Source organism: Nestor notabilis, unplaced genomic scaffold, assembly GCF_000696875.1.
Source record: "Nestor notabilis isolate BGI_N333 unplaced genomic scaffold, ASM69687v1 scaffold24477, whole genome shotgun sequence".
Classification (NCBI taxonomy): domain Eukaryota; kingdom Metazoa; phylum Chordata; class Aves; order Psittaciformes; family Psittacidae; genus Nestor; species Nestor notabilis.
This window is the reverse complement of record NW_009935504.1, coordinates 16,768-30,453: the sequence shown is the minus strand read 5'-3', so window position 1 is coordinate 30,453 and position 13,686 is coordinate 16,768. Positions and strand designations below refer to the sequence as shown.

Below are 13,686 nucleotides of genomic sequence, written 5' to 3'. Positions count from 1 at the left end.
GTACTTCTGAGCGAGGAATAGCGGTGCGTTGTCATTGCTGTCTACGATGTTAACGGTGACCGTTGTCTCACTTATTAACGGAGGACTGCCTCGGTCTGAAGAAGTAACAATGAAGCTGTGCCTATTAATGTTGACATTGCTTGAACCACTAGAGTTTTGATACCTTAAATACTGCTTGTTGAAAATTTCCCCTGTGGTTGCATTAATTCGGAAGAACTCAGACTGGGATTTTATGAAGTAGAAGACTTGGCCATTAGACCCTTCATCAGGATCGGTGGCTGAAACCTGGGTGACCTTTAACCCAATCCCAGGAAGCTCGGGACACTCCAGGTAATAGGACGGCTTTGTAAATCGTGGGGCATTGTCATTAATGTCCGTGACAAATATGGTGACGTCTGTGCTCACTGTCCACCCGGAGTCATGTGCAGAGACCCTGATTCTGTAGCGGTCTGTGTCCTCCCTGTTCAGTGGTCTGCTGATGGTGATGTCCCCCGTGCTGGGATTTATGGTAAATGGGAGACTTGTATCCCTGATGGAATACCTGCTGACTGCGTTCACCCCAATGTCTTCATCCGACGTCGTGACTCGGGTTACTGTAAAGCCCAAAGGTGCATTTTCAGGCACAGAAGCACTGAATATCTGGGAAAACCTTGGGGCATTGTCGTTTTCATCTAAAATATTAATGATAACTTTGACAGTCGTGCTCTGGAGCGGGGTGCCTTTGTCTGAAGCTTTTATTGTTAGTGTGTATTGAGACAACTTCTCCCTGTCCAAGGGCCTCACACTTCTGATCTCACCAGTGGCTCGATTGATACTGAAGCTATTCTCTGTATTGCCACCAATTATTTCATAATTCAGCTGTCCATTTAGCCCACTGTCCCTGTCAACAGCAGCTACTGTCAGAATCTTCCGCGGGGACAGGTTCTCCACTATTTCTGCAATGAAGGGATCTTGCTCAAACTCCGGTGCATTATCATTGACATCCATAACCATCACTTCCAGTTTCTTATATGAGGAAAAGGGAGGAAAGCCTGTATCTCTGGCCTCAACCCAAATCACATATTTCTGTATGGCTTCGAAATCCAAAGCCCGCCCAACAGAAAGCTGTCCTGTCACTTGGTCAACCAGGAAGGTGCTGCCCAGGTTACCGCTGGCAATGTAGTAAGACAAGGAGCCTCCTCTGGCTGAAGATCCAGAGATGGTGGTGACAAGTGTACCAACTGCTTGGTTTTCAGGAAATGTGATGGTCTCTTGATCCGCCTGAACGCGAGGGAATTCTGCTCTGTTCACAAACCTTACGGTAACAGTTGTAGAGTCTGTCTTTGGGTACCGGCCGCCGTCCCTCACGTGCACAGAAATGGTGACTTCGGACTCTCCTGCCAGCGGGTTCGCAGCCAGGATGGCCCCTCTTGCTGGGTCAATGTGGAATTTCTCAGAGTTTTTCCCCACAAGGGAATAGTGGAGCTCGGCATTGGAGCCAGCATCTGCATCCGTGACGGTCACAGCAAACACGAATGAGCCTGAAACGAAGAACAAAGTTAGGGCAGTTCTTTAAGTAAATGCACTGACTGCAGGAAACGTGATCCCAGCTTCTCGCTCAGAAGCACATCTGGAGCAATGTGCATTTCCTTACACTGCTCTGCAAATGAGCTGCTTTTTCCATAAGATGCTAAGTTCAACAAGGGGTTAGGTGAGTTTGCGAGCCTGCAAGACATGCACACACCCAAAAATGGGGTTTTGAAAAGTAGGTCACTGCGCTCAGAGAACCGCACGTGCAGGTGTCAGTGGCTGTACATACACCTGCACTGCAAATCAAACGGGCAACTTTTTGGTAGTCTGGCATCCCGTTTCAAGAGCGTTCACATTATGAAAGCCAGAAATCTAACCAGATTGAATGTTTTGGGTTTTAATAGCTGAGAGTTCATTTATGCACATCATTAAAAAAAAAGCCTGGAATTCCATGACTATTAAGGTTACGCGAGTGAACAGGCAGCACCCATGGCCATTTACCCTATGCACCCACCTTCCCCTGCAGCTCCTTCTCTTCCCATTCCCTAGATGATGATCCTTTGTGCCCAGCAGGTTGTTCCTCCTGATTTTGCACGAGCATTCTGAGGACAGTAACTAGGGGGACTGCTTTTTTAAAAGCAGGCTGGTACTCTGAGATAGGGGTAAAATCACATAGAAATACAAAGCTATTTGCACTAGTGCAATAACCTGAATATATAACATTTTAGGTCTTTCAAATTTATTCTTCACAATGAGCTCAACTAAACAGGTACCATTTGCATTAACCTCTAGATCTGCCTATCTGCAAGGTGAATCCAGGGAGTTCTTTTGCACTGGACTTTACAGATATAATGCACAAAACACCTCTCCAAGTTGACACTGTCCAACCAATTTGCAGAACACTCTATTGATGTTTTACTGGTACTGAAACTTAGAAAGTACCCACTTGTGGATAAAAATCATGTTGTTTTCAGCTTCTTAAGGCAAAATCATTTACAGGCAGGAATGAATTTGACAGCGTCCTCTTAAAACTATACTTCATGTCACTATTCATCATGTGCAATCATTTGTACTCCAGAGGGAGGAATATTTACACAAGGACAGTATTCAAACCCTTGTGAGAAATGGGACAGAAACAAAAAAAGATTTTGCTTCAGTTTAGCAAATTATTAATTTTTTATAATAATTAATTATTTTTATTACTACTAGTTCCCCTTTTCAAACTTGATTAAAAAATAACAAGGAAATTAAGCTTTTTCCTTCAAAACATACACTAGATATTTTGTGATTGAAATAAATGCAAATGTCTTGATCAAATTATGAGGGTTTGTTCTTTATTTTTGAAAAGCTATTTCACATGCTGCATTGGACTGCAATAAAGTTGTGGGTCTTTATTCTTTTTTAAATGGATGCCATGCCTGCTAGTAACATCATTGTCAACAGCCTTTCAAAATAATGTGAAAAGATATTAACATCTCTTTTTAAATGAAAATGAACTATCAACCGAGGAAGTTGCAAATAAAAAACTGCATGCATCCCTAGGATTTTGTTAAGTTAAAAACATAGCTCAGGCTTTCTGTATGTTACTAGTTGTAATGGGTTCCATACAAAAAAGCATCCGAAAAGATCAGAAAACACTGGTTAAACCTATGTGTAGTCCTCATTAAACACATTAAAAGAAATACCCCCCACGGAACCACACAAAGGCACTGTGCCTTAGTCAGAATACACAAAGATTCACCAAGGCAATAATACAATAATTTTATAATGCTGTTCTGGAAACAGGGAAGAAATGCAAACAAATTCAGTCTTCCATAAAAAGGAGAAGTATTTGCAATTGTTTAAAATTTCAAGAGAAAACCCAAGACATGGAAACAAGCCTTTATTTTTGTTCTTTTCAAGGAAAATTTGTTTTGTAAACCGTTTGTCTTGGAATCCTCTCTGTAGGCATCACATATCCATGTACGCGTATGCATGTGAAAACACTTAGCGTCGCTGACTTCCACAGCCAACCATTCTGACTGTGGTTTGGTAATCTACGGGAATACAGTCATCATATTATAAAATTGTTTTACTGTTTTGAGATAATAGAGGTCATGGTATTAGTCCATTTTAATCTTGGGGGAAAAATATCTCAAAATAGAAGAATCTTTATCCATCCTCATGCAAATATACATATTCGCCTTTCTTTCCCCCTGCAATGCCAATTCTGCAAACAGGAAATACTAGTATTTGGGACTTACCAATTTCTAATGCATTTAATTATCAGGCTTGATAAAGCAAACAAATCAGAAATCAATTCCTGCATTGAGTGAAGTCACTGGAATCTGGGAGCAGGTTCCACAAAAGGAAGATTTACTTTTTTTACTTTATTTCACCACTTGGCTCAAGGAGAGGCAACATAACCAAAATCTGATGCAGCCTGCTTGGAGGAGGCTGACACAATCCTCTTCAAGAATTGCTCAGGGTGGAAAAAGAACATCTACATTCAGGAGACTTTCAGAGTTAAAAAAGAAGCCATTGCCTTACTAACCCTGTCAAAATAATTGAATCCCTTGTTTGAGTCAATGCTCGTTTATGCTATGTTTTCTTTACATAACTGCAGGAAAATAATTGAATTTGGATGGAAGGAACAAACTAAAAAAACTCACACTGCTGAACTGCAGGTCACATATTGATTCTTGCCATTATTCATTCCCATACAATATGAAGATAACAAAAGATGGCAAACAGCTACAGAAGAACATCTGAGAAACATTTCTTGTGGCACAGCTTTCCATTTTATTAAGATGTTTATGCAATTTGAAACATCCCAAGTATTGCCAGGGTTACCTGAAGTGGTAGGTGAAGGGACATGGGTGACGTAGGGATGGTGCTGAAATTTGGGTGGGTTGTCATTCACATCAGCAACAGAAACAAGCACGCTGGTGGAGCTGGAGAGAGCCCTGGGGAAGCCCCCGTCACTTGCCACCACCACCAAAGTGTAGTTCTCCCTCGCCTCTCGATCGAGGAGAGCACTGGTGATGATTTGTCCTGTTGATGGGTTGATTGTGAATTGTGAATTGCCACCGGTAAGCCTGTAGCTGAAAGAAAAAACAAGGAAGAAAAACTCAATTAGTATTTCATAGGTAGTCTGTTGCCTTAAGATGATAACAATTTTCTGTATTCTTCTGACACCATAATGGTGTCAGGGTATCAACACAAGGATTTTCTTCTGACTCTCCATCTGTCTTCTTTCTTTTTATTTTATTCTATATTTCAGGAGCTGTCATAAATGATATTTCTGGGGATTTCCAAGCGTAGCTGTTTAACACAGATAGATTTCTAATAAATAAGGAGCAGACTGAGCCTTCGTACCTTTGGTGATGCAGTCAGACACTCTCAGAATAGCCTACTGGAGGCATCCTCTAGTACTGATTTCCCTGGGCTAATCCACTAAGTGTTATTCCAAAAGGCTGGCATAGGTCTTAACTAAATCTGCAGAATATAATTAGAAAAAATACTTTATTCTGAAATAAAAGGATGGTGAATTTACAAAATAATATGAGGATTTATAATTCAGATTGTATCCTGCTACCGAGAGGCTTTATAATGCATATTGTTTCCTGATATTGAGCTAAGTTTTGCTATTCAAGATTTCAATGTTAATTCATGGGAATTCATAGCAAATTAAATCACAGATAAATCACAGAATGCTTCGGGTTGGAAGGGACCTCTGGAGATCATCTAGTCCGACCCCCCTGCTAAAGCAAATCACACTGGTTTTAAACAAGTGCTACCTTCTTTAGACAAACATTAAAGTTTTACCCTTCTCACTTCATTTTGTCTGCTTTTTGGACATGAAAAATAGATTTCTGACACTCTCTCAAGCTAAATTAGTAACTACAGAACTACGTTAATAGAGACTAACTGGGACAAGACTTTAACCATTGATTGGTGTATATGTATGGGCACACATCCGCATGTGTGTGCAGAAATGTGATGTGATAAGAACTGACTCTGTGCTTACTGCAATGCATTTTACAGGCTACCTCTGGCTTAGGAGCTAGCACAGAGAATTTGTCCTTTCTCTTAGAATGCTTACCCAGCTTATGTTCATACAGAATGATTCTCAAAGCTATGAGCAGCACTGGGCCATGGTTTACAAGGTAATTGGTTAATATTATGGGGTTTGTTTTTAATTCAGACTATGGATTTTCTACAAAGCAAATGAAACAAAAACTAGCTAAAATGAACAATTCCCATATTCAATATTATAATCCTGAGAAAAATCAACAGAGTTGTGATTAGCATTGCTTCTTCAGAGAAGCCTGGTCCAGCCCAGTAGCAGCTTTTTTGAGGTACACAATTCTATAGAAGATTCAGAAGAAAATGGCTTTTACAAAAGAGAGCAATATTCCTATCTTCACCTTCTGAAAATCAGAACTGGTTATGACAGAAATAACAATACGGGCCAGAAGCTTTACCTAGAGGATTGGTAATAAGCTGTGGCATCTTCCCCTGTTCAGTCATTAATCTCTACAGAATGCCATGAGCATATTTTAATTGCTTAATTATGTTGTAATATGATGGCCATATGTAATTATTCTCCAGCCACAGCAACGTGCATCCAGGGTAGAAAGAATGTGCACAAAGCCTACAGCACCACTTAAATCTCCCTAAATACCAGCAGCATGGGCAATTTTTATCTGTGATTTGTGATGTTTTAACCCTGTGTGAAGCATTGCAGAAGACAAAGGCTTCTTCTTCTTCCACATATACAGAATGGGTCAAGCTTTAGCATTGGGAAGATGCTATGAAAACTTTTTACAAAAAAAACCAAACCAAACCAAAAAATCCTCAACCAAAAAACCAAAAAATACCCCAACCAACCCCTCCCACCCAGAATAATGACAAATGACATTTGCCATAGGATATTCTGAGTTATATCTGAGTCCAACTGCATGCAAACCAACTGGACAATGTATGTGTGTCCCAGCATAGTTACATGTCATTTTTGGAAACCAAAGACTTGAGTCTGAAACAGGCTCTAGTGAGACTGAAAAGGAGTTCTGAGTGCTCAACACCTCTGACAAGCTGATCTTCGGAGTTTTGGTCCCTCTGGCTTTCCCAGATTTGTAATACCACTCATATTTTAAGATTTGCATTACTCTAAATGCTGAATCTGGACAAATTCTGTCCAAGACAAACAAAGTATGTTTCTGAGCCTAAAAAGTGTAAAACAAAACCTGAAAACAATTTTGAATAGCTACTTACAAAGGAAAAAAAATATATTTTTATCAACTGTTTTACTATGAGGCACTGAGTGAATGACGAAGACTAATAGCAGAGATATTAAAGCTATTCAACCAAACTAAAGAAATCTGAGAGCACCCTGATAATTTCTGATTATGGGATGCAATCATTACAGTCATTTATGCTTCGTATGGAATTCTTTTTTCTAAAGGAGCTTGCCAGAAATAGTTTCTTAGTGTAAGAGTGAATAGAACTACAAGCTTCATTGTTTCACAATTTAATAAATGGTAATTTTGGATGCTTTCCAAATATTTAAAGATGGCAAAACATCAAGTTTCTATTTTTGGCCTGTAGTTAGTTGGATAGAAAATATTACAGTATTTTACACACACTTGCTTTGCCGTAACATGGTTCTGGTTTATTTTACTTTCTCTTTTTAAAAAAGTGACAACCCTAGTGACCTTCTTAGGCGTTTTGAACAATGAACTGGAGTGAACCAACAGAGGTAAATAAAGAAGCTATGTTTATATCTTGTTTTGTAAGTTTGGAATCAGAGATAGAGGTGTTTGCAGTCACAATAGCTCAACGTGACGAGATTACCTATGTGTCCTTCTGATTAATAACTATACGAATCTGCTTTGTGTTCCATTCACAATAAATCAGTCCTTAGTGGATAATCTTCAGCTTGTCACTGCCACTCAGTATCTTCATTACTGTTCTTTGTGAAACTGGGAACGGGCAGCGTTCAGCCTAGTGCCCAGTTAAGTTGCATTAACTATGCTCTGCAAACCATTTGGCATTTAAAGCAAAAATGCCAAATCCTACCTTTCTTGGTTTTCTGAATGGGATAAACTTTATGCCTTGCCTTGTGGAATTTTCATTCTAAACTGAAGACATTAACTGACTGTAAATTTACCAAGGAACATGCTGGCTTTCAGTGAAAATTGCTTGCTACATGAGAAGATGTGAATGCAGCAGCAAGGCAGGGAGCGTTTTCTGTTGTATTAGCAGATTGGCTCAGATGGTTTATTATAAATGCACCCAACTCTGCAGAAGACCTCATCTAAACCACAGTTAGGCTTGAAGGTACATTGAAGGTTCAAAATAAGATACTAAAGCCTTTCCCCAGACATATGTATGCTATCACAAAATTGATACTATGCACCAGTTTGGACATTTTCATTCAAAAACCAGATGCTGATTTCTAGATTTGCCTATGTTAAAAATTGAAAACATACAGATGATTACATTTGAACAATACCTTCTGTACTTGTTTTGGACTGAGTGGTTTCACTTGAACATAAGTTAAAATAAAAAAATTAAAAAACTAATTATTTAAGTCCGCTCCAAAGTCAATTTTTGTAGCAAAGTCATTCATGACATTTGTAAAGTACATCTTCCTCTTCCCCACCAATTCCTTTGTGAAAGCTCCATCAATTAATTTTTAAGAAGTCTGTCAGCCTCCAAGAACAATAGTTTCTAGCTTCTTCAGAAATAAGTTTTAAAATATTTGTATTACATCTATTAACTTTATCCTTCATCACAAGGCTTCAGCTCTAAAAGCTGTGCTAATTAGAAGGCAAAAGCCTTTCCAGTCAGTGTTAGCAGTCAGTAATAATGATCATTCACAGCCTATATCCTATTTCTTTATGCAGAGAATGTATACAGAAAGACTGCAAGTTGGAGTGCTTGATCCATTTATGATATTATTTGGAGTGTCAGGGTTTCTCAGTTTTTGTATTTTTTAAATTTGTCTATCTCTACACTTACTGAGAAATATAAATCTAGCTCATTACATTCAGGTGTAAGTTAAACTCATTTGCTTTTACTTAGTGAAAAAATGAAACAACACTGCAACTCTACTTGTCCTTAATATAATACTAAAAGCCTACAAACAATTTAAGAAAAAAAAAGCCAGATATGCCAAAATAATTAAGCTACACATATACAGCTGTCCATTGGTGTTTTACAGCTTTATAGCATGCTGCTGATGGACACTGGGTTAAAAAAACCACTTCAGGCAAGGTATGAGGCAGTATTTACATACAGCAAATGACCTACCTAATGACAGCATTTGTAGAAGCATCAGCATCTGAGGAGTTTACCAGCAAAATATCTGTCCCTGTAGGAGCATCCTCAGGAACAGTGGCGGAATACACGTTAAAGGCGAATGTGGGCACATTGTCATTGACATCATCCACCGTGACAGCAATGGTTCCAGTGCCAGTGAGGGCAGGAGATCCTGTAGGAAAGTGAGATAGAAAATGCTAGAGGTTACAAATACCATCATGCTAATCCGAGGTCTGCCAACCCTGATTTAAAGCCTCACGCTTGAGCATGTCACAGTTCACAGAGCAAGAAAGGCAATTCAATACACAGAACAGGGCAGATTTGTTTCAAAGGCATCTCGATGTAAAGTACAAGTTGTGAAGGGGAAGGGGGGGGGGAAATCAAAGCTAAAAAGAAGTTATTTTTCTTGCTCCATCTAATTCCACAAATATTTTGTAATACTAGCTCAGTGGAAAAAAGATGGTCTTGGAACTGCTCAGAAGCCTTCCTGTAACAATTAGGACCAATTTGAACATGTGGTTGTCTTTCCTATTTCTCTAAGAGAAGACGTTCAAAGGTGGCACACTGACAGCCATGAAGACTCCAGCCCTCAATTTATCTATCCACAGAACAAATAGAGTGGAAAGAGCAGCAAACCCAAGCTTTCCACATGGCTTTTCCACTGCCGGTTGCACCCCTGACCTGGGGAGACCTTCTCTGAGCGGGTGGGAAGGTGGCAGTCTCCAGTCCTATTCAGACTCAATTTTTCCATAGAAAAAAACATCTACAGCAGCAAATAATGCTCGCTCAGACAGGAAATTGGCTTATGGGAAATCGGACTGAACTTATTTAACCTACGGCTTTCATCCTCCTTTTTATTCTAATACTTAACTCTGAGGAGCAGAAAGGAGTGAGAAATGGCATGTTTATTCATGTGCAACCTCTCCGTATTTATTCCCTGAAGCTTTCCCTTTGTCAAATCCAAAAATAAAAGACAATGGAAGAGTTTTACAAGTTCATGTTAGTTTCACCAGTCTATTATACTTATTTTCAGCCAAGAATCAGCAAGACATCTTCTGCTAACCAAATTCAACCCTGAAAAAAGGGAGATTGTTTCTTTCTTGGAAAACATAACAAAAAAGAGGAGTGGAGCATAAAACACCTGAGTTATGTCCCCTTTTACTCAAAACACAAAGGATGACCATGCCTGTTTCACCCAAGATTGTGTCGCTTTCCCCTTCAATCTCAAACAGATACAACAAAATTCAACATTTGCTGGACTGGGAAAAAAGTGACAATAATAAAATGCCTGGGGCCAGAGACTGGTTCAAGTCTTTGCTGCAAGGCAACACGTAACACGGAGCTGTCATTTGATGGAACACAGGCAGCCCCCGTGTGACCATCCTAGTCCTTCCAACCCCACAACTGACAGGGTCGCTGCTACCCGAGGTTATTGTTGTACCTCAACCTTAGGGCTGGGAAGGAGGCAGGCTCTGCTTTCAGGTCCCATGTGGCCCTGGCAAGGGCTCTTGTACACCAAGCTTTTGTAGAAAAGAAGAAATAATGACCCATTTCCCGACACACTAACCCTTGTAAGTTGAAGTGCCACCATGCTGCATTGAGGGAAGAAGCTGAGAGCAGCTCCTGCATAGGAAGGACTTTTTTCACCGTGAAATACTTCAAAGCAACTTGGCTTAATGCGCAAACGGACTGAACAAAAGAGCAAAAGAGTTTCCAATTGAAAGGTGCTATAAATCTTACGAGGCTGACTTTAAGCCTGCCAACTGGATGGGATGGATCATGATGCCAAGGAAGGAGCATGCAAGCCAGAGTATAGGTTTCATGCCATGGCCACGCACAATGGAGGCCTTTCTCTGCTCTAGTCTGAGCTAATTCATTTTCCCAATTAATGTACTTTCAGCGAGGAAGGTTACATTAAGGCAATAAGTCTTACTCATTTTTTACCCTCCCCACCACCCCTGATTTTGTCATTTAGCCAAACACGAATAGATAGAAAAGACCGCAAAAGCATTCTTGATTGTTGAAATATTGCCTGTGGAGTGTTTATTATTACTGCATTAAATGAAACAGAGTCCTCAGCAGTGTTTGCTGCATGTGTCATCAAGCTCTAGTCTTCCAAATACATTTAATTGACATTCATCTTGCAGCTAATGAAATGAAAAGTTGAAAGTTGTTAAGTTTCACAGGTGATTAAACAATTTATATATAATTCAGAAATTAATCTTGGTAAGTCCCATTCAAAGAGCATCGGGAATGCAATTCAGTCTGGAAAAGAAAGCTAAATGGCAGCTGAAAACTGAAACTCGTTGTTTTAAATGTATTTGCTAACACAAAGCCACCGCTGGAAAATTCACACTGTCACTTTATTCACAAAATTGAACCGCAGTGGCAGTGCCTCTAAAGGTACCACAACACTGAGGCAAGGGGACCAGCTCCAGCAGCTTTTGACTCAGCCATTTTATTCCATGCAGCTCCAGCCCCCTTTTCCTCCTTGAGCAATCTGAATTTGCAGGGTACCAACCAAATGCTCCAAAGGTCAAATCCCACCCATCACCTCTCAGCCTCTTATATATTCCATGCCATTATTCTCCGATTCCACTTCCTCACTGGATGTGTCTACAAGGTGCTGTACAGCACTGTATAGACATACTTATATTTAGCCTCAGGGAAGTGAATAAACCAGCCACAGCTGAGCACCACACTAATAAAATTAGCTAGGGTAATGTAAGTAACCCAGCTCCCATTCAGCACCAGCTTGTGGCTGCATTGTGCTCACAGAAATATCCCAGAAGTCCAATATTAATTGAGCTGTTTGTAACATCCTAAGTCACTGCTCTTCAGTTCAAATCCCCAAATCTTTCTAATTTTGCTTAGATGGAAAGACTCACATATTTACATTGGTTTCCTGTCTATGCAGTTATCCAGATACGTTTTTCCCTCTAAGTAAAACATCACGTCCACAAATTTACTCCTTTACTCTATTACACTGAAAGATAAAGTTGCAATTTCATACAGAGTCCTAAAAGCTTTTATTCACTTCAACTGAAATGAGTAGCTCACATTTCTGCAGTTACTGAGAAATATAAGAAGAGGAAATTACAAATGAAGTAATTTTATATGGAAAAGAAATAGCTTGGGGCTAAATTCTACCGTCCTCAGTGAACTTTCAGTGAAAGTTGTGCTTTCATAAGGACCACAGAATTCGGTCCCTGGTAATAAGTAGGTTTCATAAAATGTACATGTCATATTTGTGGTGAGAGAAGTAGTTTCCATGGTCAGGCTGGGTTCCCAGATTTCTTAGTTTTGCTTCGATAGCAAATCTTCCCCAAGTCAATTATTCCTATTATGCTAGAGCATCATCCCTTTCTTCTTCAAACTGTACTTAATATTTTGCATAAAGTGTAGCAAATTTTGTGTAAGTCCTGAAATATTAGCCAAACACTCAAGATGTTCAAGTTCAGTGAATATAAAATCTCTAAAAGATGATGACTATTATTATTATTATTATTATTTTGACTCTCTCATCTCTGTGTGCTCTGGTCTGTTCCATGAACTGAGCAGTTTATTTTCAAGGTGACAGCCGTACACATACATTAAGCAGACAGTCCTGCAAATGTCCACACGTCATTGTGGAAATAAAGATTAACCTGGGATAGTGTCAAAATAGTAACGCTGAGTTCAGGAAGAAAATTACTTCCCACGGATGTTCTTCCAAAAATTTAAGCTTTTTGCTTACATCTGCAAGTAAACATGTGTCTGGGAATGAAGAGAAGGAGCAGACCTTGGGAGCCTGCTCCTTGGAGGCCCACAGTGGAAGATGAGTTGCAGGGGAAGGTTTACAAGAGGCCACTTCGGGCCTGCCCAGCGCTTGGCTATGGTTCCCCTCACTGCCAGGGCATTTGAGGAGATGACATGAAGAAATGGCTGTGGGGTGGGCAGGCACAAAAGCAGGACCTCTCCTTCCAGCAACTGGGAAAAGACCTACAAAATGTCTTCTGCCCCATTCACCAATGCTTGCTTGCTGCTGGTTGCCACAAAAATATGATGATATCAGAAATGTCTCAGCTTAGAAGCTATAATGAGCCCTCTCAAGTTTTTCCTCCCTGCGTCCAGGAGAAGCAGGATGAAAAATATTGGCTATGTGCAGCAATGCAAGTAGAAGAAAGGAAACTAAATGCAGGAAGGTGAGAGCGGGGAGACATTGGAACAGGTTGTCCGGAGAAGCTGTGGCTGCCCCATCCCTGGCAGTGTTCAAGGCCAGGTGGGATGGGGCTTGGAGCAACCTGGTCTCGTGGAAGGCGTCCCTGCCCATGGCAGGAAGTTGGAACTGGATGAACTTTAAGGTTCCTTCCAACCCAAACAATCCTGTGATTCTACAATTCTATAACAGTGGGGAGAAGAATCATTTAACCTGATAATTTCTACTCCTTAAATGGAGGATAACCAGCAAAGAGAGGACAATATGCATTTCTGGGCATCATAATTCACTCATTCCCCTGATTTGTGCTAATACTGAGGAGCCACAAAGTGGCTTTTAGGATGAACCTAAAGACTGCATTCACTTTCACTTAGGGCTACTCATGCACCCTCAAAAGAAGGGAGAGCCACGTGCTGTCTTCATCTGCCCTTCTCCTGGGGAACAAGGAAGGTTTGGGACTCCCTGTATCCCCAAACGCACGGCACCATCTGCTCCAGTGTACATTCAGCTTTCCACACCATAGCTGGACACTAGGATGAGGGAGAATGATCAGAGTACTTAGTGGACTGGAGTAGTAAAAGAAAACAATTGAAGGAAACTTGCAAAGCCATTTAACTTCTTCAAGAAAGCTCAGGAAAAGATGATGCTATTGGAAATTATCTTGGCTGCGTGGT

General features: G+C 40.3%; 1 protein-coding gene across 1 annotated transcript in view; it reads right to left on the bottom strand.

The window, feature by feature from the left end:
- The window catches only part of LOC104408328 (protocadherin Fat 4-like), a gene marked incomplete at both ends in the record, with an annotated part of 58,108 nt that overhangs the window by 28,098 nt on the left and 16,324 nt on the right, over positions 1-13,686 (bottom strand). Inside the window, 3 exon segments of the mRNA XM_010017888.1 lie at positions 1-1,520; positions 4,342-4,592; positions 8,806-8,986. The exon segment at positions 1-1,520 is cut by the window's left edge and continues 2,842 nt beyond it. Coding sequence (XP_010016190.1) covers positions 1-1,520; positions 4,342-4,592; positions 8,806-8,986 — 1,952 coding nt within the window.